The sequence below is a fragment of the Sorex fumeus genome, unplaced genomic scaffold (genome assembly GCF_029834395.1).
Source record: "Sorex fumeus unplaced genomic scaffold, SorFum_2.1 ptg000061l, whole genome shotgun sequence".
Lineage (NCBI taxonomy): Eukaryota > Metazoa > Chordata > Mammalia > Eulipotyphla > Soricidae > Sorex > Sorex fumeus.
The window spans coordinates 15,571,393-15,592,828 of record NW_026606118.1 but is presented as its reverse complement, the minus strand read 5'-3'; the positions used below and the strand labels follow the sequence as shown (position 1 = coordinate 15,592,828).

General features: G+C 44.2%; 1 protein-coding gene across 1 annotated transcript in view; it reads left to right on the top strand.

Moving 5' to 3' along the window:
* Positions 1-21,436, top strand: part of UST (uronyl 2-sulfotransferase) — a 377,271-nt gene that overhangs the window by 148,178 nt on the left and 207,657 nt on the right. Inside the window, exon 2 of the mRNA XM_056126193.1 lies at positions 15,332-15,375. Within this exon, the coding sequence (XP_055982168.1) occupies positions 15,332-15,375 (44 nt within the window). The remainder of the gene's footprint in view (positions 1-15,331; positions 15,376-21,436) is intronic.

The window sequence follows — 21,436 nt, the reverse complement described above, 5'->3', positions numbered from 1 at the left end:
TGAGAAATTTGAAAGGTGTGTGTGTGTATGTTTGTGTGTGTGTGTGCGTGCGTATGATTGGAGTCACATCTGGCAGTTGTCAGGCCTATTGCTGACTCTGCTCAGGGATCACTCCTGGTGGGAATCCTAAGGGTTGCCTGAGATAGAGCTTGGGTTGGCTATGAGCAAGACAAATACCCTACCCACTGTACCATTTCTCCAGCCCAGGGATCATATGTTTTTGGGTCCACATTCAACAATACCCATGACTTACTCCCAGCTCTGTACTCACGGATCACTCCTGGTGGTGCTTGGGCACCATATGGGATGCTGAGGGTTGGACCCTGGTTGGCCACTACAAGGCAAGTGTCCTCCCTGCTGTACTATCCTTTAGCTCCAATCATATATTTTTAATACTAATCATATCAGAAGTTCCCAAACTTATATGGCCTTGTCCCCTTTGTAGAAAAAAAATCACTCAGAACACCCCACCCTGCCTCCATCCCCATCTGCCTCCTTGTAGAAAGTAAACATAAAATACCCCTTAATTTCACCTGAGGCTACTACCACCCTCCCTCATTAATCCAGTACCGGGTTGGTACCACCCATTTTGGGAAACAGCCATCTGGAACAGTCACTAATACAGAGGAAACTCTCAATAAAAATGTCATGGGCAAACAAGGGAACATCCTGCCTATAATCCTCCAGGCCCTTTTTCACCTTGTTCCTTGCATTACCCAGTTATGTAGCATTTTTTTCACTGATGTTTTTGTACAGTCCGTACTCAGAAGTGTTTGATTCTTTTGGAGAAGTTGATAGCTACATGTACATGTGCTAAAAACTTAGACATCCAGGGGCTAGAGAAAATATACAGAGAGTAAGACACTTGCCTTGCATACAATCTGGGCTCAATCCCTGGCACCTCTTATGGTCCCCAGAGCATGGACAGAAATGATGCCTGGGTGCAAAGCCCTGAATACATCTGGGTGTTGCCAAAACAAAACATAAAACTCAGACATCTGAGTGAGCTTATTTTCCATGAGAGACTATATCCACTCACAGCCTCAAGTGGGACATTATTCATGTTCTCGTTGAGAATTATCTTCATGTTTGAGGCCTTATTTTCTTTTTAAATTCTCTCAATGATGTTATAGCCTTATCAGAAAATCCTAGGGCCTTTTAAACTCCAGTGTAGAGTGAGACAAGTGATCTAGCCTGGTATGTAGAGAGACTGTGATGTTGTGGAACAAGAATGAATGATCTTGTTCTAGTCTGTGCCTTTGCTGCTACTAAGCCATGTGTCTTTTTTTTCTTTTCCTAAGTCATGTATCTTGACCGATTAACTAGAACTCTCTTTGATCAGCTCTTTTCTCAGTTAGACTAGATGATGTCTGTGCTTAGTTTCCTTCCTTGCAGTCAGGTGGTGTCTCTGGGGGTGTTGGGGGAGAACAAAGCCTTGCTGACTTCCCAAAACCAAGGAGAAACCCCAGACTGGGAGGAAATAGCACTTAGGTTGGAGTGAAGCTCTTTTCCAAAGACCACCCTCCCTTGCCATGATGGTCTCTGTGTTTATTAAGTAGAGAAGTATGTTGAAACTTCTCCAATCATGGAAGACTTAGAAAATAGTCCTACTTTTATGGATCTCAGGATGCTTCATGTAATCACATCTGTAAAATCTCATTTGCCAAGTAGAGTCACTTATTCACAGTTTCCAGGAATTAGGTTGTGGACAGCTCTGGGGATCATGACCCAGCCTTCCCCATTCTCCTTGAAAAGTTATTACCAATTGAAGTTCTAAAGAATTAATGAGAGCTTTCTTCTCTGTGGTTCACAAATGTAATATAGCAATTAATTGCAATACTGAGATGGAATTTCTGATCCCAGCTATTTATATCATATATTTCAAAATAATGATGATCCTGCCCGTTGGGCTCACAGAGAGCAGCTACCCTGTAATAAACTGGAATGCACAGAGAGGGAACATTAGCTAGACATGGGTCCAAGGTAGCCAGAGGGCTCTGAACTGCCCCTAGAATCTGAGCCACACTTAACTTCCCCATGCCCCTCCCCATGTGCTGTCGGCACCTTGAATCTCTGGAGATATAAGGTTGTTGGCAGACTGCAATCCTCTATCTTTAGTGAGCTGGTGACGCTTTCTGAGGTTCTGCATTCCTGGTCAGTGTTGGATGAACTCAGAGCTAAGACCCTGCTCTGCTTAGACCATCCCTGATTGACCTGCCTTGGCTGCCTAAGAGCAGAGGTGCTCAGTATCCTAATCTCCAGGCATGGAGGGTGTCTTGGAGCCAGGCAGTGACTATGTGGTCTACCAGATGGCTGCACCCTCAGAGTTCAGGAGCTCCTACTGTGTTACCAGCCAGCATGGTGCAGGGCCTTCCTGGGTCCTCAGCTTCCTCTGCTGAGAAGGAGGATGCCAGTAGCTTTAGCCTCTGAGGGCATCTTAGCTGCATCACAGGGTGATGTCTTTAAAGAGCCTGGCACAGCACTTCATATTCATCAGTATCAAGGTTGGAGGAGAAGAATGAAGAGGTTGACTTGGGGCCTTTGTTCCTTCCAGTATATATTCTTTTCTATATATGGATCCAATGATGGATTTCTCATTGGCTTACAATGTTACTGAGGTCAAGGGCTTAGTCTCACACTTCTGAAGGTGTATAATACCACACCTACCTTCAGTGTGCCACCACCATCCTGCCGCCCCAATAAAATGATCCCTTAGGTGGTCAAAGAGATAGTGCATGAATAGATAAAGCATTTTCTTTGCATGTGGCCAACCTTGGTTTGATTCTTAGCACTGATTATGATCCCATGAGCACTGACAGGAGCGATTCCTGAGCATAAAACAAGGAGTGTGATTCCTGAGCATTGAGCAAGAAGTAACCCCCGAGTACTGAAGGGTGTGACTCCCAAACCATAAATAATTAAAAAATAAAAGACCCACTCGAATTCCTTCCTTCCACTCTTGTGACCACCATAGTTTCCAACAACTCTAGGAGTTGGTTTCATTGTGGTTTTTTTTTTCCTGTTTGTTTGCTTTCATTACTCTCATTCCGCCCCTCTCGGAGAGCCCGGCAAGCTACCGAGAGTATTCGATATGCCAGACACAGTAACAACAAGGTCTCCAATGGAGACGTTACTGGGCCCGCTCGAGCAAATCGATGATCAAATAGCAAATTTAAGGCCCTAAAAAGGGCTGGAGCGATAGCACAGCGGGTAGGGCGTTCGCCTTACAAGCGGCCAACATGGCCGACCCGAGTTCGATTCCTCCGCCCCTCTCAGAGAGCCCGGCAAGCTACCGAGAGTATTCGATATGCCAGACACAGTAACAACAAAGTCTCCAATGGAGACGTTACTGGGCCCGCTCGAGCAAATCGACGATCAACGGGAGGGCCTTTACCTTTACCTTTACCTTTACTCTCATTCCACACATGAGCTATCCACACATTGGATCGTTGTTCACTTCCTGACTTATTTCACTTAGTAGTCAGAATCCATCCATTTGGTCCAAAAGTGTACAATGTTTTAGTGGCAAAGTTGAATTCCACTGAGTGTATAAACTATAGTTTGCTTATCCACACATCTATTGTGGGGCATTTAGGTACTAAGTTAGAGTCTTTGTCTTCACCCAATCAATCTTCTACACTTATTTGTGGTACTTCCTGCCCTGAGCCTGGTCAGAGATGTGTCGATTATTGTGAGAGGTGATGTTGCCAGAATAAAAAAAAAAAAAGCACTTTCCTGACCACTTCTGAGAGCCTGTGAGGTGCAGAGTCGAGGCTGCACTGCTAATAGGTGTGCTACAGTTACACTGGTGGGATCATTTGACTGTGGTTATTACTTGGGAGGAAAATCTAATGGAATGAAACAGAAACCAAAGTGATTCCATCTCTCCTTGATATTCCATGTCTACCTGCGTAAGATCATATTAAATATGATTACAATGAAATATGAGTTCATTTGGCAGGAATTCATATTTATGTTTAGGCCATTAGAGTTGCAGTGCACTAATCATTTAATTTCATAGGTAATTTTATTCTACACATGTACCCTTGACATCCTAAAACGTACGTTCAGATTTAATGAAAAAACAAAAGGGAGATGTATTATAAAACGAGGCAGTGTTTTGGAACCTGAAATGCAGAGAGAACATTAATTGGCTCTACCTTTTTTGTTTGTTTGTTTTTAGAAAGGGAAACCATTGATAACATTCTCATTTGGACTCCTTTTTCAATGTCTGGAATGCTCGTTTTTCTCATTTACCACTAAGAAAATTTGTTTAGGGTATGTTCACCATGGTTGGGTAACAGTCAAGATATTTGTAAAAGGTCCTTTTTTTTTCCCTTTTTTTGCAAAAATGTCTAAGTATCGACTGGCAATCAAGCCATTTGTTTTAACTCAGTGGAAAATAATTTTATTAAGCCTTTAAATAAAGCTGTGCAAGCGATTTTCCTCCATTCCAGTGTCTCGGGGGCTGCGTTAATTATAAGAAATGGGGCTATTGGAGACATTTACTCTGCACACAAACTCCTCATTGTTACCCACGACTGGTGTGTGCTGACAGCTGCCTCTTAGAGAAATGTAACCCATGGTTCACGGTGGAAAGGGTGGCATTAGCATAATTTTTTGGCAAGGACATAGCTGGAGTTGCAGCATTGCCTTCAACAGTGATTCCTTCATTAAGAGTGTCTTTTTGGAGCCCTGTCTTAGGGGGGTGTGAGGCAACCCTACAATTGTGTTGGAGGTAACTAGAACCCAAGTGAAATGGCTGATCAAGGATGAGAAAGGAGACGATTCCAGTTGCTGGGATTATGATTTTAAAGGGGTCCATGGAAGAATCACTGAAATGAATTGCCAGCGTTTGATCAAAATTGACACAGAGTAGAGACAGTTATTTTTTTTTGACAGTGACACTAATGCATATTATGGTTTCTGTAAGAGCAATTAGAATTAAAAAGATTTTTTATTCTTCAGAGACCAATTTAGACAAAAATAGATCTGATAATGTAAGGCTTAACGTCAAAGAATAAATTATATCCCCGGAAGGTTCTGTAAGTTCATTTCCACATTGCTAAAGGTATTTCAGACAACTAGGAAAGAATTTTTGTGTGTGTGTTTTCGAAGACATGTCAGGGACAGTTTCAGAAAGTAATGAGAAATCTAATTCTATTAATATTTATTCTCGAGATGATAAACTACTCCTTTGGCTTTGGGGCTCTCTTTGATTTTTCTCAATAATAAATAAAATTAGAAAATGAAGTGGAAGTGATAAAATCGGGTAATAGAAGATGAGGAAGAAGTTCCTGTTCTTGGCACAGTTTCTGGGTGCCAGCAAGCACAGTGCTAAAAGATAGGCTTGTTTTATTTGCATAATCACTCTGCCGCTTAGGTGTCCTCTGGTTACAAATGGGACCATTAAGCTTCTGGGAAGTTAAGTGGTATTTTCAGGTCATTCAACCCTGAAGGCTATGATTGACATTTGAACCTAGGTTTTTAAATTTTTTTATTCTTTATTATTATTATTTTTTAGGAGTCAGCAGTATTCCCTCAATGACCCCAAGGTTCTATGTGTTCCCAGTGACACTGAATTAGGGATGTCTTCTGAATCCATTGGTTGATGTCCCCAGGTCACCTTTCTACCGTCCCTTTTATGTAAGAGAGCATTGATCTTGGTACTCGCTGACATCCTGGAATTTCTCTTCAGTAGTCCTTCATGTCCATGCTCCAGGCACTTTCTTATGTCCAGACTGGGCTGGAGGGATAGCACAGTGGGTAGGGCGTTTGCTGGGTCTACCCCAGTTCGATTCCCATGCCCCTCTCGGAGAGTCTGGCAAGCTACCGAGAGTATCGCACCTGCATGGCAAAGCCTGGCAAGCTACCTGTGACGTATTCGATATGCCAAAAACAGCAAGAACAAGTCTCACAATGAAGACGTTACTGGTGCCTGCTTGAGCAAATTGATGAACAACGGGAGGACACTGCTACAGTCATGCCCATGCTCCAGGCACTTTCATTTGTCCTTTGTGTGGTCTCTGTTGGATTTACAAGGGCATGGACGTGGATCCTTTGTGTCCATCCAATTGGCCTACCTCCTCTTCACTCCAGGTCCTCCAGATAGAAAGAGGGGAACCCACACAGGACAGGATGTGGACAGTGTCTTCAGATTTTTGGAGGTTTCCTCCCTTCAATGTATGCAGGAATGAAATCTGAATCTTTCCAGGCCTGTCAGAATTTCTCCTGGATATTTACATCAGTTGGGAAATGAGGCACTTGGAGGTTTAGTCTTTAGATTTTCCTGTTCTGAAATGAAAATCTCCACAGATGATTCTTAAAACAAGTTCTGGAGTCCCAGAAAGCTGAATGAAGCCCAGAGGTACCATAACCCACCTACTGGGAGGCAACCTGACCCTTGGAGCAGGTGCAGGAACCGGAAATGCCTGACGAATTGAGAATAGATAGTTCTTCAGGGATCATCATGCTCCATCAGCAGGAATCCAGTGTGGGACCTCTCCCACCAGGAAGAAGGGAGATGACCTAAGAGGAATAGCAGCTGAGTCAGATCTGTTTACTTTTTACTTCTGGAAAGTGAGATGTGATCTCTGCTAAGAAGTCCGTGCATTTGACTTTTGTAACTAGATGACTTTCAGCCCTGATGGATATCTGGATGATCTCAAGAGTGTTTGAAAGACACAAATGCTGAATCGCATGTCCAAGGAAAATTCAATCAGAAGAGCTAAGGCTGAGCTTGGGCATTTTTGAAAATCTTGGCTGGTGAGACAGATGAGAAGCAACTAGAGGCAACAGGGGGCAAGGGTCAATGTACATCACTGGTGTTAAGGAATGATAGAGCTAAATCTCCAAACCACAGAACAGCAACACTGACATCATGAGACCCCTTTAAAAAAAAACAAACTTAGAAAGGTGCCTGATGAGACGGCAGGCTGAGGTAGGGGTGAGGGTGGGAGAGGGAACCTGGGAACGCTGGTGGAAGGGAGATGAAGCCCAGGTATGAATAATTTTGTAAATCATGGTGCCTTCACAAAATAAAATGAGGCTAAAAAAATCATGGCACGTGAGAATTGGTGGAGGAAGAGGGAATGAGGGAGGGATCCTTATTATGTGCAGTATTGTTCTAAGAGTTCTTCACAGAATAAAATGATCTCCGTATATTCTATATGGTAATGCACAAGCTTACATCGTTTTGAGAGATGTGTGCATGGAAGACGTTGAGTGAATAAAGTTTCTTCTTCTTGATCTCTGTTATAAAAGGGAGAGTGACCCACCATGTCTTGTATGGTATATTATGGCTTTTCATATTATTATTTTGCTTGTAAGAAGACTTACGTGGCTCTTGAGACATGAACAGCATACCTTGTTTCTGCCACTGACCCTGGAGTGTGACAGTAATCAACAGGTTCTAGGTCACATGTCCTGACCCCCAGTTTTTCAGCATTCAAGTCACCTGAGTTTCCTGAAATGTGTCTCTGCAGAGTTTAAGATGGTTAAAGTAGGTAGATATTGACCCTCTAGATTCTGACTCTGGGTGGGTTAAGACTTACAAGTATGTGTCTGGTTTATATCTTTCTTGTACCTGACATTCATAGTTTCTCAGTGATCTCTCATGTTCTTCTGACACCCTCCCTAGGAAGTCTGCATTGAGAAGGACCTGAAGGGCAGGGTGGGATTGAGAATGTTTTATAGTTTAGCTGGTAGCTAACACTGACACCACTTAGCTTTCTAGTGAGGCCAGTTTTTACTTGGTTGGCTTGTTTTGGTTTCATTTTGTTTTTAGGTTCTGGGGACACATCCTACTGTGCTTAGGTGGTCTGTGTGTGTGTCTGTGTCTGTGTGTGTGTGTTTGTGTGTGTGTGTTCGTTTACTCTCAATGATGCTCAATTCTTTAAACTATCTTTCTACTTCATAGTGAGGATGTTCTTGAAAAAAGATTTGAACCACAAGTGTTTTTGTTGGGGGTTTTGGAGTATAGTTCTAGAATGAGAGAGAGAGAGAGAGAGAGAGAGAGAGAGAGAGAGAGAGAGAGAGAGAGAGAGAGAGAGAGAGAGCAGAGCAGCAGTAGTCACCATCCTCAGGATGTAGACTAGATGCAGAGTTTGAGGATCTGGAGCATTGCTTCTTGTTGGAAGCCACCCTAACCCCCACCCCACCTCATATACCTGAATGTGGCTTTCTATGAGAGGTGTCAATTCAATGCCAGTTTGCTGCAGCCCAAGCTAATAATTTTGTGAAAGTTTGGCGTCAGGACTTCTTGAAGTTTGAGTGGTGGGAGAAGTGGTGACATGTGGGGTTCACACATTTCCATTTTGTTCTAGGTGGATTTCACACATGAACAAGAGGCTAAAATGAGAGATCTAGAGACTGGTCTATTTCCTGGAAAGAAATGAAATGCTAGACAGGCCTCTTTGGGTCTTCAAAACTTTCCCTCATAGAATGCCTTGAGCTGGGGTCAGAGCATGGACTATGGAACGGGGATGTCTACAGGAGAATTGGAGTGGGTGTCTGTCAGGAACTTGTTTTCTGTTCTGGAATCTTCCTCAGCCAGCCTCTGCCTTTTCTTCCTGAATTCACCTGAGTTCCAAGACCAAAGGCCCAGAGAGCTTTATTGTGATGTCTCTTCTTCCAATTTTGACACCCTCCATAAAATATGCAGCAGAAGTCTTCTTTGGTGCTCAGGTGTCTGTTCAGGGAAGCTCATTTTGGATACAATAGACTTCATTCTTTGATCTCCCACAGTTAACCAGTCACCAGCCTCTGTTCTGAAAATGCTAAGAGTTCTGTTTACTTGCCTTTTAAAGGCATACAAATCCAGGATGAAAAGCTCAGCCTAAGTACCAAATTGAAATAGAGTTCTACCTAGGAGAACAAAAATTCTCCAACTATCAACATGCTTTTTACTTGAGTGGCTTTTCTTTTCCATTTATGTACTTGTCACACAGGGGAGACAGTGGAAGCCTGTGTTCTAACAAACCACAGGAATACCCCAGTGGGTGGGCTGGAGCAATAGCACAGCGGGGTAGGGTGTTTGCCTTATATGCGGTCAACCCGGGTTCAGTTCTTCCACCCCTCTCGGAGAGTTCGGCAAGCTACCGAGAGTATCTCTCCCACACGGCAAAGCCTGGCAAGCTCCCCATGATGTATTCAATATGCCAAAAACAGTAACAACAAATCTCCCAGTTTGTTGTGAGACATTACTGGTGCCTGCTTGAGTAAATTGATGAACAATGGGAGGACAGTGGACAGTGCTACCCCAGTGGGTGAAACTGGAGGATCTTCTGATGGCAGTGCCCAGTGGGCCAAAACATGCTTCTTCCTTTGTGCCCAGGCAATGCCATACAAGGAAAGGAGGAAGGAAAAGAAATTGGATCTGAGCACGAACAAAGGAGTGGAGAAAGAACCCCTAAATAGTTCCAATGTTCCCTAGTTTAGTGGTGGAGGCTCATAGGTGCTCTGACGGTGGTGGGGTACAGTAACTCTACACCAGTATCATACCATATGACCTAAACTACAATAGCAACAGTATCGGACTATGGTATCTCCAGATGATAGCAGGTGATTCTGTGTCAGAACTGAGAGGAGGCTCTTGTGAAGAAGGATTGGCTGTGTTAGGAGGCAGGACCTGAGTCGAGTGGGGAGAAGATTGACTTTCTTGTTTGAAAGAAATAGATTTTCAGTGGTGGACTGATGCGGCCTGCTGGACAAGGTTACAAGGTCTTTTGGTTGCTGGATAGGTGGAGGAGAAAGTTAGCTATCCATAAAGAGGTGTAAAACTCCATTTTCCATAGGTCCCTGAGGGGCTGGTACAAAGTACTCAGCTGTAATACTTTGAAGGCTGAGTCCTCAGGTGTCCCTGGATGGGTGTGGATGGGAGTAAGGAAAAGAGATGGATCAAAAATGACTTGGGGGGGGGCTGGAGCAATAGCACAGTGGGTAGGATGTATGCCTTGCATGCGGCCGATCCGGGTTCGATCCCCAGTATTCCATATGGTTCCATGACCACCGCCAGGAGTAATTCCTGAGTACAGAGCCAGGAGTGACTCCTGTGCATTGCCCGGTGTGACCCAAAAAGCAAAAAAAATGAATGACTTTTGGGCATTGGAGTCCATAGAGGGAGGGATACTTCCCTGGTTGAGAAATACAGGCAAGAGCACAATTTGGGAAATGGAATGGGAGCAAACAGAGAGTTCTTTTAGGACTGGTGAAGTGTAGAGTTTCTGGAGACATCCAAGCTGGGATGCAGAGGAGTCGGAAGGGTGAGTCTGGAGTGCTTGAGATAGCAGCCAAGCATTGAAAGTCATTCCAGGCTAGCAGTTTGGGAGCACTTGACTTTTGGAAACATTTAGTAATATTATAGAAACACATCATTATTTCCAGTGTCTCTGGTCCTCGAGGTTGACACCTGGAGAACATGCTCTCTACTGTTGTGGTTTCCCTCCTCCCTCCTGGGTGGGACACATTCGTATGATGAGCATACAGCAGGGGTATCAACTCTCTTAGGGTGGGCTCATTCCAGATATTTCTGTGCACTTATGTACCTCCTCCTTCTTTACTCAGCTCTAGGTTGCACTTCATATTTAGGTATGTTCCCAGCAACTGCAGCCTGTAATTAGGTCTAACATTGTTCATCATGTTACACCTAGAAGGTTCCTTAAAATAGCCCAATCGCGAGCCTGCCGGGAGTTTAGGTTGGGGTTCTTACGCTGAGAACTGGACCCCTTGGTTCCTTGGCCAAATACAGGTATCCCATAGGAGTCCCGTCACTGTGGACATCAAGAGTGGGTGACCACCCAGAAGACGAGCAGGAAAAGAGGGTGGACGATGACTCAGGATGGAAAAGCCTGTAAGTCAGACCCACATACGTGTTATGATTGGACACGTGCCTCCACTTGAACTGTGGGTGATTTCAGCTCTGCCTCCTCCCTTTTAGTCCAGTTCCTTCTGCTCACTCTTGAAAAAAGCTTCTTTCATCAGATCCATCGAAGACCTGGCCCTGGATCCTTGGCTACTGTCCTCCCCAAAGAGTGTTCTAGCTCCAATGTTTTCTTTCTTTTCTTTGGCTGAGAAGTCCTCTCATCTTCACTTCTTTTTTTAACTTTTTGCTTTTTGGGTCACACCTAGTGATACTTAGGGGTTATTCCTGGCTCTGCACTCAGGAATTACTCCTGGCGGTGCTAGAGGGACCATATGGGATCCTGGATATTGAACCCGGGTCAGCCGTGTGCAAGACAAATGTCCTACTCACTATACTATCATTCCAGCCTCTCATCTTCACTTCTTGTGAGATGATTCCTTCCTGCACCCAACTGACAAACACTCCTCCCTTGGAGGGGATCCGCCCCTATTGACTCCCTCTCCTATGCGATGTGGCAGATGGTGTCATTGACATAGCCCGGGCAGCACAAAACCAGGAGATGGAAGACTCTAGACCAACTTTCAGAGATGTGTTGACACCCTGTTCTCTGAAAAAGCCACTTTCCTCTCCTCTGTGGTTTGCATGTGACTGAGCAGAGTACTGGACTTTCTCAGCTTCTATTTGCTCCTGTATAACTGGGGATCATTCTTTTTTTTTTTTCTTTGTTTTTGTGCTTTATTTACTCAGGAAATTTTAAAAAATTTGAACATGTGAGTTTATTAGTTTCAGCTTTAGAAGTCAGTCTTTTCAAGTAGTTTTATTTTTATTTTGTTCTTAAGTCACACCAAAGTTACTCCTGATGTTGCTTTGTGGTCCACACGTAATGCTGGGAATCAAATTTTAAATTATTTAAAATTTTTATTAAAACTGCAACTCTATACAATTGGTTTTGAGAAAGATTATTTTAGGAAATGTTCCAAAATTGTATGTGACTAGTTGTTACTGTTTTTATTTATTTATTTATTTTTTAAATTTTTATTAGTAAAACACCATGAGATACAGTTGTAGACTTACAAATTTTTGTGCTTGGGTTTCAGTTATACAATGATAGAGTATCCATTCCTCCACCAGTGCCCATTCTCTACCACCAATGATCCCAGTATCCCTTCCCTTCCACCCACCCCTATCCCCCCCATCCCACCTCGCCTCTGTGTCAGGGTATTCCCTTTTGTTCTCTCTCTCCTTTTGGGTGCTGTGGTTTGCAAAAGAGGTATTGAGTGGCAATCGTGTTTGGTCTATAGTCTACTTTCAGCATGCATCTCAGATCCTAGGAGGATCCTCCCAACACCCTTTACTTGGTTGTCCCTTCTCTATCTGAGCTCCCTTTTCCCCTAGCATGTGTCGTTGGCCTCCAAGCCATGGAGTGAAATTCCTGGTACTAATCTCAGCCATTCTTGGGTGTTAGTCTCCTATTTTGTTACTTTACGTTCCCCAGATGAATGCAATCTTTCTATGTCTATGGGGATCATTCTTACCCACCTCTGATATTGGAATTAAATGCAGTAAGACCTTAAAGCACTGAGCAGAGTATCTACTATATAAAGGAACCCAGTAGCCCAGAGTTCCCTTTTTAAGTTGGAATCATTGTTTGTCTGCAAATACACATGCCACTAAGTGGCTGTTAGTGAAGACACATTAGGTTTCAGAAATAAATGATGCAGGAAGCTGACAAGAGAAACGAGCTGGAGAAACAGCAGGCAGGGGTTCTCAAACTGAGGTCCTGGGTTGGCCACATTGCTGTCACTCAGGAGCTCGGGATAAATGCAGATTCTCAGAGTCACTGATCTAGATCCTGGGCGGCATTGTGGGGTCTGAATGTTAGCAGCAACTACTGATTTTTTTTTTTTTTGGTGTTGGAGCAAGTTGTGGGTGCCACTGTTTGAAAGTAGAGGCAGCACATATCTGGTGAGGGAGAGTGAACATGAGTTTCTGGGAGTGTGTGACTGAGCATTTACTCTCAATCACAGAATGAAATTGCTAAAATGATTTTTCAAAGGGGCCATTGGGGGCCCTCTGATGCTATGGTGCCAGGGTCTCAAGCCTGGGGTGGCAAATGTGGTTGTACCAGAAATTACACCCAGTGGTGGGGAAGGGATTGCACTCAGCAGTGTGGGATGAGGCTGGGGATCAAATGTCTGGAAGGTGGCCACTTTATGATCAAGGAACTACGAGGGCTCTCTCTGCTAAAACTATTTTTTTAAATGTAGGAGTCACGGTCACAGTCCTCCCGTTGTTCATCGATTTGCTCGAGTGGGCCCAGTAACATCTCCTTCGTAAGACTTGTTGTTACTGTATTTGGCATATTAAATATGTCACGGGTAGCTTGTCAGGCTCTGCTGTGCGGGCGAGATACTCTTGGTAGCTTGCCGCGCTCTCCAAGAGGGGACGAGGAATCGAACTCGGGTCGGCCATGTTGGTCACTTGTAAGGCAAACGCCCTACCGCTGTGCTATCGCTCCAGTCCAATGTAGGAGTACTGCTATTTATTCAGCCACTGATTAGCTGATTAAATTGTGCATAAACTCCACCTTACTTTTTTTTTCATTTTTTATAATTTTATTTATTGAATCAACATGAGAGCGGTTACAAAGCTTTCGGGTCTAAGTCTCAGTCATACAATGAAACACCCATACCTTCACCAGTGCCCATTCTCCATCCCCAACAACCCCAGTACACCCCCATCCCACACCCTCCCCCTACCTGTGGGGCAGATGATTTCCACATTACTCTCTACTTTGATCACATTCAATATTTTGACACCAGACCCACCATTATTATTTGAGATTTTACCCCAACACTCAGATCTACTGAAAAGGCTAAAACTATTTAAAAAAATTTTTTATTTTATAAGGGCTGGAGCTATAGCACAGTGGATAGAGCGTTTGCCTTGCCTGAGACCAACCCCGTTAACCCGAGTATGATTCCTCTGCCCCTCTTGGAGAGCCTGGCAAGCTGCCAAGAGTATCTCACCCACACGGCAAAGCCTGGCAAGCTTCCTGTGATGTATTCAATATGCCAAACACAGTAACAACAAGTCTCACAATGGAGACGTTACTGGACCTGCTCGAGCAAATCGATGAACAATGGGAGGACAGTGCTACTACATTTTATAAGGTAGTTCATAATACTTGATTACCTTTAATATTCAAACACCAATTCCACCACCATTACGCCTTCCCACCAACATATTTGGGATGTTTCCATCCCAAACCCCAATCCCTGTCCCAAAGCAGAACCAAAATAATATATTTTGTATTGTTTGTTATGAAGAACCGCTGAAAATGCTACCAAAAAAAGTATCCATAGAGGAAAGAGTGTGAAGATTGTTCTATTTTGGCAAGGGCCATTAGGCCTTCTATAATATATCACTAACATGTTATTAAAAGTTGAGCCTCGTGAGCTTTCGCATATGTATCTCTACCACTGCAGCACTGTCGTCCCATTGTTCATCGATTTGCTCGAGCAGGCACCAGTAACATCTCCATTGTGAGACTTGTTGTTACTGTTTTTGGCATATCGAATACTCCATGGGGAGCTTGCCAGGCTCTGTCGTGTGGGCGGGATACTCTTGGTAGCTTGCCAGGCTCTCTGAGATAGACAGAGGAATCAAACATGGGTCTGCTGCGTGCAAGACAAACACCCTACCTACTGTGCTGTATATGTGTGTGTGTGTGTGTGTGTGTATTTCCCTCTATATTGGTTGCCTATTATTTGAATCCCATCAAATGTGGTGTGGTACTTTTGTAGAATAGTTAGGGTGTGTCCTATGATGTGTTTCAGGGCCACAAACGCATCCAGGAATAGGTTTATATGTGCGTGAGGCTCGGCCCCACACGTGTGCAGAGCGGCCTTGACCATGGTGGCAGTTGGGTTCTGGAGGTTTTCAGCTGCCGGGGCTGAGTCCCTTGGGACAGGGAGGGCTCTCACCTGCCCCCCTCTGGGGTGCCCCGAGTGAAACAGCCTGGCATGGGGTTCGGTGGCAAGGCTATGGAGAACGTCATGTTACGCTCCCTTCTGCTCAAATGGTGTGGTGCTCTCTACAAAATCCCACTACCTTGATGATTCATTCCCCGTTTTTTCTTGGTTGTCTGAGTGACGGTATATCTAGACTGTTTCTTTTCAATGACCTGGTGCTAAATTCACAGTGATTTTGTAACTTTTGATTCAAGGGGCCAGAGAGAGAGAGTACAGAGGTAAAGTGCTAGCCTGGCACCAGGCTGACTCCAGTTCAATCCCCAGCACTGTGTATGGGCTCCTGAGCACTGCTAGGGGTGGTCCTTAAGCACAGAGCCAGGAGTTAAATCCTGAGCCTCGCTAGGTATGGGCCAAAAACCAACACCAAAAGCAAACCAAAACAAACCCAAAAAGGACTATGGATGTATTGACTTCTTTTCTTCTTTTTTCCTACTAGGAAATTCCACCTACTTGGATGACCATGGGCCGCCTCCTAGTAAGGTAAGGTCTTTGCCCTGGGTATAAATCCGTGTCCCTTTTCATAGCACTCATAGCTTCCCTATGTCTAACCCAATGTTCATGATGGTGAAATGTACACATGAAAATGTAGCTGTGCGGGTTGGAGTGATAGCACAGTTGGTAGGGCGTTTGCCTTGCACGCAGCTGACCTGGGTTCAATTCCCAGCATCCCATATGGTATCTCGAGCACCACCAGGAGTAATTCCTGAGTACAGAACAAAGAGTAACCCCTGTGCATCGCCAGGTGTGACCCAAAAAGTGGGGGAAAAAAAGAAAGTATGTGGACATCAGGTTCTTCTTCTAGGGAAGGAAATTGGGTGTGAGTGGGGGAGCAGAATAGTCCACAGATACCTTCTCCATTAAGCTCATTCTCTCCTAACTCGGGGGTCAAGTGAACACTTGCTACACCATCTGCTCTGCAAGGATGAGAGGAGGGGGGCTTTCTCTGGTCCCTACCAACTGCTTTCATCAGTGGTATGCTGAGATGTTGCTTTGGCTCCAGGTTTGGTTATCTAGGATTTACCCTAATCCAAAGATGCAGAACCACTCTCTCACTTATCTATACATTATTTATTTATATATTTATTTATCCATGAGGAGAGGTATGAAGAGAACTCACATACAGAGGGAGCCCGGGTTATTGTGCTCGCAGGAGTTTCCTGCATGCATGGAGCCCGAGGTTGACTGTAGAGCTCCTTCTGTTTGCACTGTTGACTCCTTCCCACTCTGGGCAGGCCTGTGACTCGCTGTCTTTCCTCTGCTCCCCACACATGACACAGGCGGTAGAGCCATTCAGAACTGGGAGAGATATACTTAATATAACTTTTAATATAATATACTAAACTTTTAATATAATATAATATACTAATTATGTTGGGCCGGAGCGATAGCATAGCGGGTAAGGCATATGCCTTGCATGTGGCCGACCCGGTTTGATACCTCTGCCCCTCTCGGAGAGCCTGGCAAGCTACCAAGAGTTTTCCGCCCACACAGCAAAACCTGGCAAGCTACCCGTGACATATTCAATATGCTAAAAACAGTAACAACAAGTCTCACAATGGAGACATTACTGGTGCCCACTCAAGCAAATCAATGAACAATGGGAGGACAGGACAGGACTAATTAATTATATTAATTTAATATAGTTATTTGGGCTGGAGCGATAGCACAGCGGTAGGGCGTTCGTCTTACACACGGCCAACATGGCCGACCCGAGTTCGATTCCTCCGTCCCTCTCGGAGAGCCCGGCAAGCTACCGAGAGTATTCGATATGCCAAACACAGTAACAACAAAGTCTCCAATGGAGACGTTACTGGGCCCGCTCGAGCAAATCGACGATCAACGGGAGGGCCTTTACCTTTACCTCGAGCAAATATAGTTATTTATATAATGTGTCATTGTATCACTGTCATCCCATGGTTCATCGATTTGCTTGAGCAGGCGCCAGTAACATCTCCATTTGTCCCAGTCCTGAGAGCTTAGCAGCCTCTCCTTACTCGTCTTTCCTTACAATGCCATATTGGGGCTCTTTCAGGGTCAGGGGAATGAGACCCATTATCGTTACTGTTTTTGTCATATCAAATATGCCATGGGGGACTTGCCAGTTTCTGCCGTGCAGGTGGGATACTCTTGCCAGGCTCTCAGAGAGGGATGGAGAATGTATGAGAGAATACAAACAAGCATTTTAAAACAAAACACATGTGTGCTGCTTTAGGTACACCAGTGGCCTAGACTATAAAAGGTCATGCAGCCACGAATGTGGCCACGCACTTCTGGGAGCTTTGTTTTATAGTCTCTGGATCTGGGCCAATGATGGGATTATATATATTACTTAATATAAATAACTAAATTATTTATATTGTTTATATATATATAGACAAAAAGATTATTTTGCTTACTTATATAATCTTACTCCCTCAAACTGATTCTTGGTGACCAGCTTGGAAACTCCCCTTCTACGGTCCAGGGCACTTGCTTCTCCCGGGGGTGATTGTCCTGCTGTTCCTTTGCAAGGAGTTTTGGTGCTTGGATGCCATGTTTCCTGGATTCCTTCTCCTCTGGCCCCTGCTGGCCTTGCTCTGACTCTGCATCCTTCCTAACCTGCACTCTGATCTTGAATAACTCCCTCTGCCGCCCACCCAGGTAACGCTCCTTGTGATACCCTCCCTCCCTACCTCTCCTCCCCCAGCCCAAATGATGAGGTCCTGGAAGATCCCATTAGACCAACTATCAGAGTAAATTTGTTACTCAGACACTCCCCATTTTGAAAATGGTGAAGGTCACCTCTTTAAACCAGTGGAAGTTTCTGCAGGACAGATGATTTCACTCTCAGCGTGTCGTCAGTATCTAGGCCTGGATCAGAGACTCTTGCCTGGCTGAGCAGTAGCCATCAGCAAGAGAGCATGACAGTGGATAAAGCAGTCCTGGTGTGTTAATATCTCTTCATCCATGCTTATTACTTCTGGCAAGAGGGAAATGAATTCCAGAAATGATGAGGTCAGGCTTCCAGAAAAAATGGTCCTTAGAGTGTCCCCTGAAAGGGGCACCTTGGTTATCTAAGACTCCAGACCTGGCTGGAGGGATGCGGCCTAGCTTGGTGGCCATGGTGGCATTGGAGGATAAGGCCTCACACACGTTGCGGCCTCTGGAGCGAACCCCAAGCCTGGCAGGGGAAAGCAAGACCAAGTCCAAGCCCATATCTTTCTGTTTTGGTTAGCACCAGAAATAGCTTTTTATGCCAAGCCTGAAGGAGCTGTGATCTAGATAGAATGAGTCTCAAGCCCTGAAAATGGTTTGAGGTTTGCAGGCAAGGTTTCGTGTTATTAAAAGTCCAGTTCCCTGAGCTTCACATTCCACAACTAATAGCCATTGAGGGACTGGGGTGTGTGCCACCCAGCACACTCTCAGCCCAGACCACCAAGATTTTCCTAAGAAAGACCCAAACGCCTCTGATTTTCATTTGTTTAAAATTCCCTTTCAGTGTTTTTTTTGAGCTAAGCGATTATTGTGAAGGTGGCTGTTAATAACCTCTTTGGATGACTGTTTTTACTAACACTCTGGGTGTGAATGAAATCCAGGGGTTAAGGTTAGAGCCCCATCAAGTATGAACACGTGGGTCTCTACAGAATGTGGAAGAAAGAGACCGAGTATGGAAACAGGCAGGAAACAGCAAGTCCTGTGTAATCACACTTATGAAATTGTGTGGGTCTGGAGGTGTGATTTCTGGTGATTTTTGCTTTATTTGTTTATCCTTTTTGGGGTATAATTTGAATTCATTAAAGCAATGCCTCTTGGAACTGGAGAGATGATGGGGGCAGGGACTGAAGACTCTTGCCTTGCGTGTCACTTACCTGGTTTGATCCCTGGTACTGCATATAGTCCCGTAAACATGACCAGGAGTGATCCCTGAACACAGGACCATGAGTAAGTCCTGAGTACCAGTGGGTGTGGTTCAAACCATCCCTGAGTTCCCCAAAGAGAGAGAATTGGCTCTTTAGTCTAAATATCAGAGAGAAAATATGGATTGACATAAGGAAAATTGACAGTGGAGACTGAAAAACCTGTAGTGGTCTTATCCTTGCAGTTCAGCTTTGGTTCTCACCCAATGCAGTTGACCCTGCCCATCTACTGTCCTGAGGTGGATAGCAGGATGGACAGTGATTAAATTCTGGTGGTGGCAAATAGGTCCCAGTTATCGTTTCACGTACATTTGGTTCCCAGATCAGACAGATAATGAGAGTTGGTTGAACAACTCGAGAGAAGGAAAGTCTCTCTGAAACTGATATCCATCATTTCCTGGATGCCAGGCAATATGCTGATCATTATTACATGCAGCCTTGATCCCTATAAAACTCTATAAAAGAGGAAGTAATTGCCAATGCCTTATTTTACAGACGAGGAAGCAGCATTGTAGAGAGGCTGAGAAACCTGCCGAAGGGCATGTACTAAGAGTAGAACTTGGGGTTCCAGGGGGTTCCCACTTTTAGCCGTTACAAGGTTATTAAGTTTCAGTTAAAATGTACTCTTTTAGCTTACCTTAGTTCTATGAATTTACTTTTTTTGTTGGTTATTCTTTTGGGCCATACCAGGCAGTGCTCAGGGTTTACTCCTGACTGTACACAGGAATCACTCCTGGCAGTGCTCGGGGAACCATATGGGGTGCCAAGGATCAAGCCCAGGTCAGCCGTGAGCAAGGCACATTCCCTACCCACTGTACCATTGCTCTGGCCCCCAATAATTTACCTTCTTATATGTTACCGGACTCCACGCCAGGCTGTTTTCACTCCAGGTGACCCAGAGAGGAGTGGGCAAGAGCCCTCCCCACCCCAAGGGACCCAGCCCCGGCAGCCAACCTCCACTACCCAACCATCGCCATGCTTTCCGACGCATCATAAGACACTTCCTACCCATTTTCCATAACTACCACACCATATTTGATGGAGTTCAGACAGTAGGCAACAAATCATAGAGAAATATATATATATGCCTCTCGGAGAGCCCGGCAAGCTATGAAAGTATCCTGCCCACATAGGCAGAGCCTGGCAAACTACCCGTGGCGTATTTGACATGCCAAAACCAGTAACTATAACATGTCTCATTCCCCTGACCCTGAAAGAGCCTCCAATCGTTGTTAAAGACAAGTAAGGAGAGGCTGCTAAAATCTCAGGGCTGAGACAAATAGAGACGTTACTGGCGCTTGCTCAAGTAAATCGATGAACAACAGGATGACAGTGATACAGTGATACCTGGTACCTTGGTTATTATCATAAACAAGTTTCAGCCCTCTATTTGCCAAAATAATATAGTATTGTTTATCTTCTGCATCCTATGAATACTTTCTTTTAAATTTTTATTTCTTTATTAGTGAATCACCCTGAGGTACAGTTACATACTTACAAACTTTCATGCTTGCTTTTTAGTTATACAATGATCGAGTACCCATCCCTTCACCAGTGCCCATTTTCCACCACCAATGATGCTAGTATCCCTCCCCCACCCCCCACTATATACTCCCCTCCCCACCCCACCTCTGTGGCAGGAAATTCCCCTTTGTTCTCTCTTTCCTTTTGGGTTTTATAGTTTGCAGTAGAGGCATTGAGTGGCCATTGTGTTGGATCTATAGTCTATATTCGGCACGCATCTCCCAACCTGGGCAGGTCCTCCAAACACCCTTTACTTGGTGTTCCCTGCTCTAACTGAGCTGCCTTTCCCCCAACATTTGAAGCCAGCTTCCAAGCCTTGGAGTAAACCTCCTGATCCTTAACTCTACTATTCTTGATTGTTGGTCTCCATTCTGATACTTCATATTGCACACATGAGTGCAGTCATTCTATGTCTGTCTCTCTCTTTCTGACTTATTTCACTTAACATGATACTTTCCGATGGACACTTTTTACTGTTTTTTTTTATCAACCACGGAATTTTAAAATTTGTGCCTCATCTCCCTTCTTCCTATCTACTGTCAGCATTTGTCCATTTACAAAATGTATTAAGTAAATTTTGGTATATGGACTTTGGAAATAGTGATAGAAGATGGTCTGTGATCATTGAGTGAAATAGGATGGTCCAAGTTATTTTCAGAATATTGTTTGATTAGAATACCCTGTTGTTGTTTTTTTAAATATAGTCTTCACCGACCTCTTCTTTGAGTTTGAGAGACTGGATCTGTGTCATCATTTGAAGTCTCCCAGTGTGAGATTTTACTTTCTCCATCAATAATATCATCATAATTAGTGTCAAGTACAGATGTCTAACTCTAGGCATTCACCTCTGCTCTCTCTTATTGCTGGGAAATCTCTCCTGTTGACAGTTTTTGCCTCTTAGTCATTACAAATGGGAAAAAAACCCCAACACATTCTTTCCATTCTGTTCAATGAAAATTAAGAGCAAACCACAAAGGTGCACTTTTAATCATCCTTTCTGTCTATTGGACAGATAATACAATATTCTGGACAATGCAATAAGAAATAGGATGAGGATGTTTTTGTGATGACTTAGTTCCCTAATGAATCATACTTCAAGGTGTATCTACATTCTTCAGTTA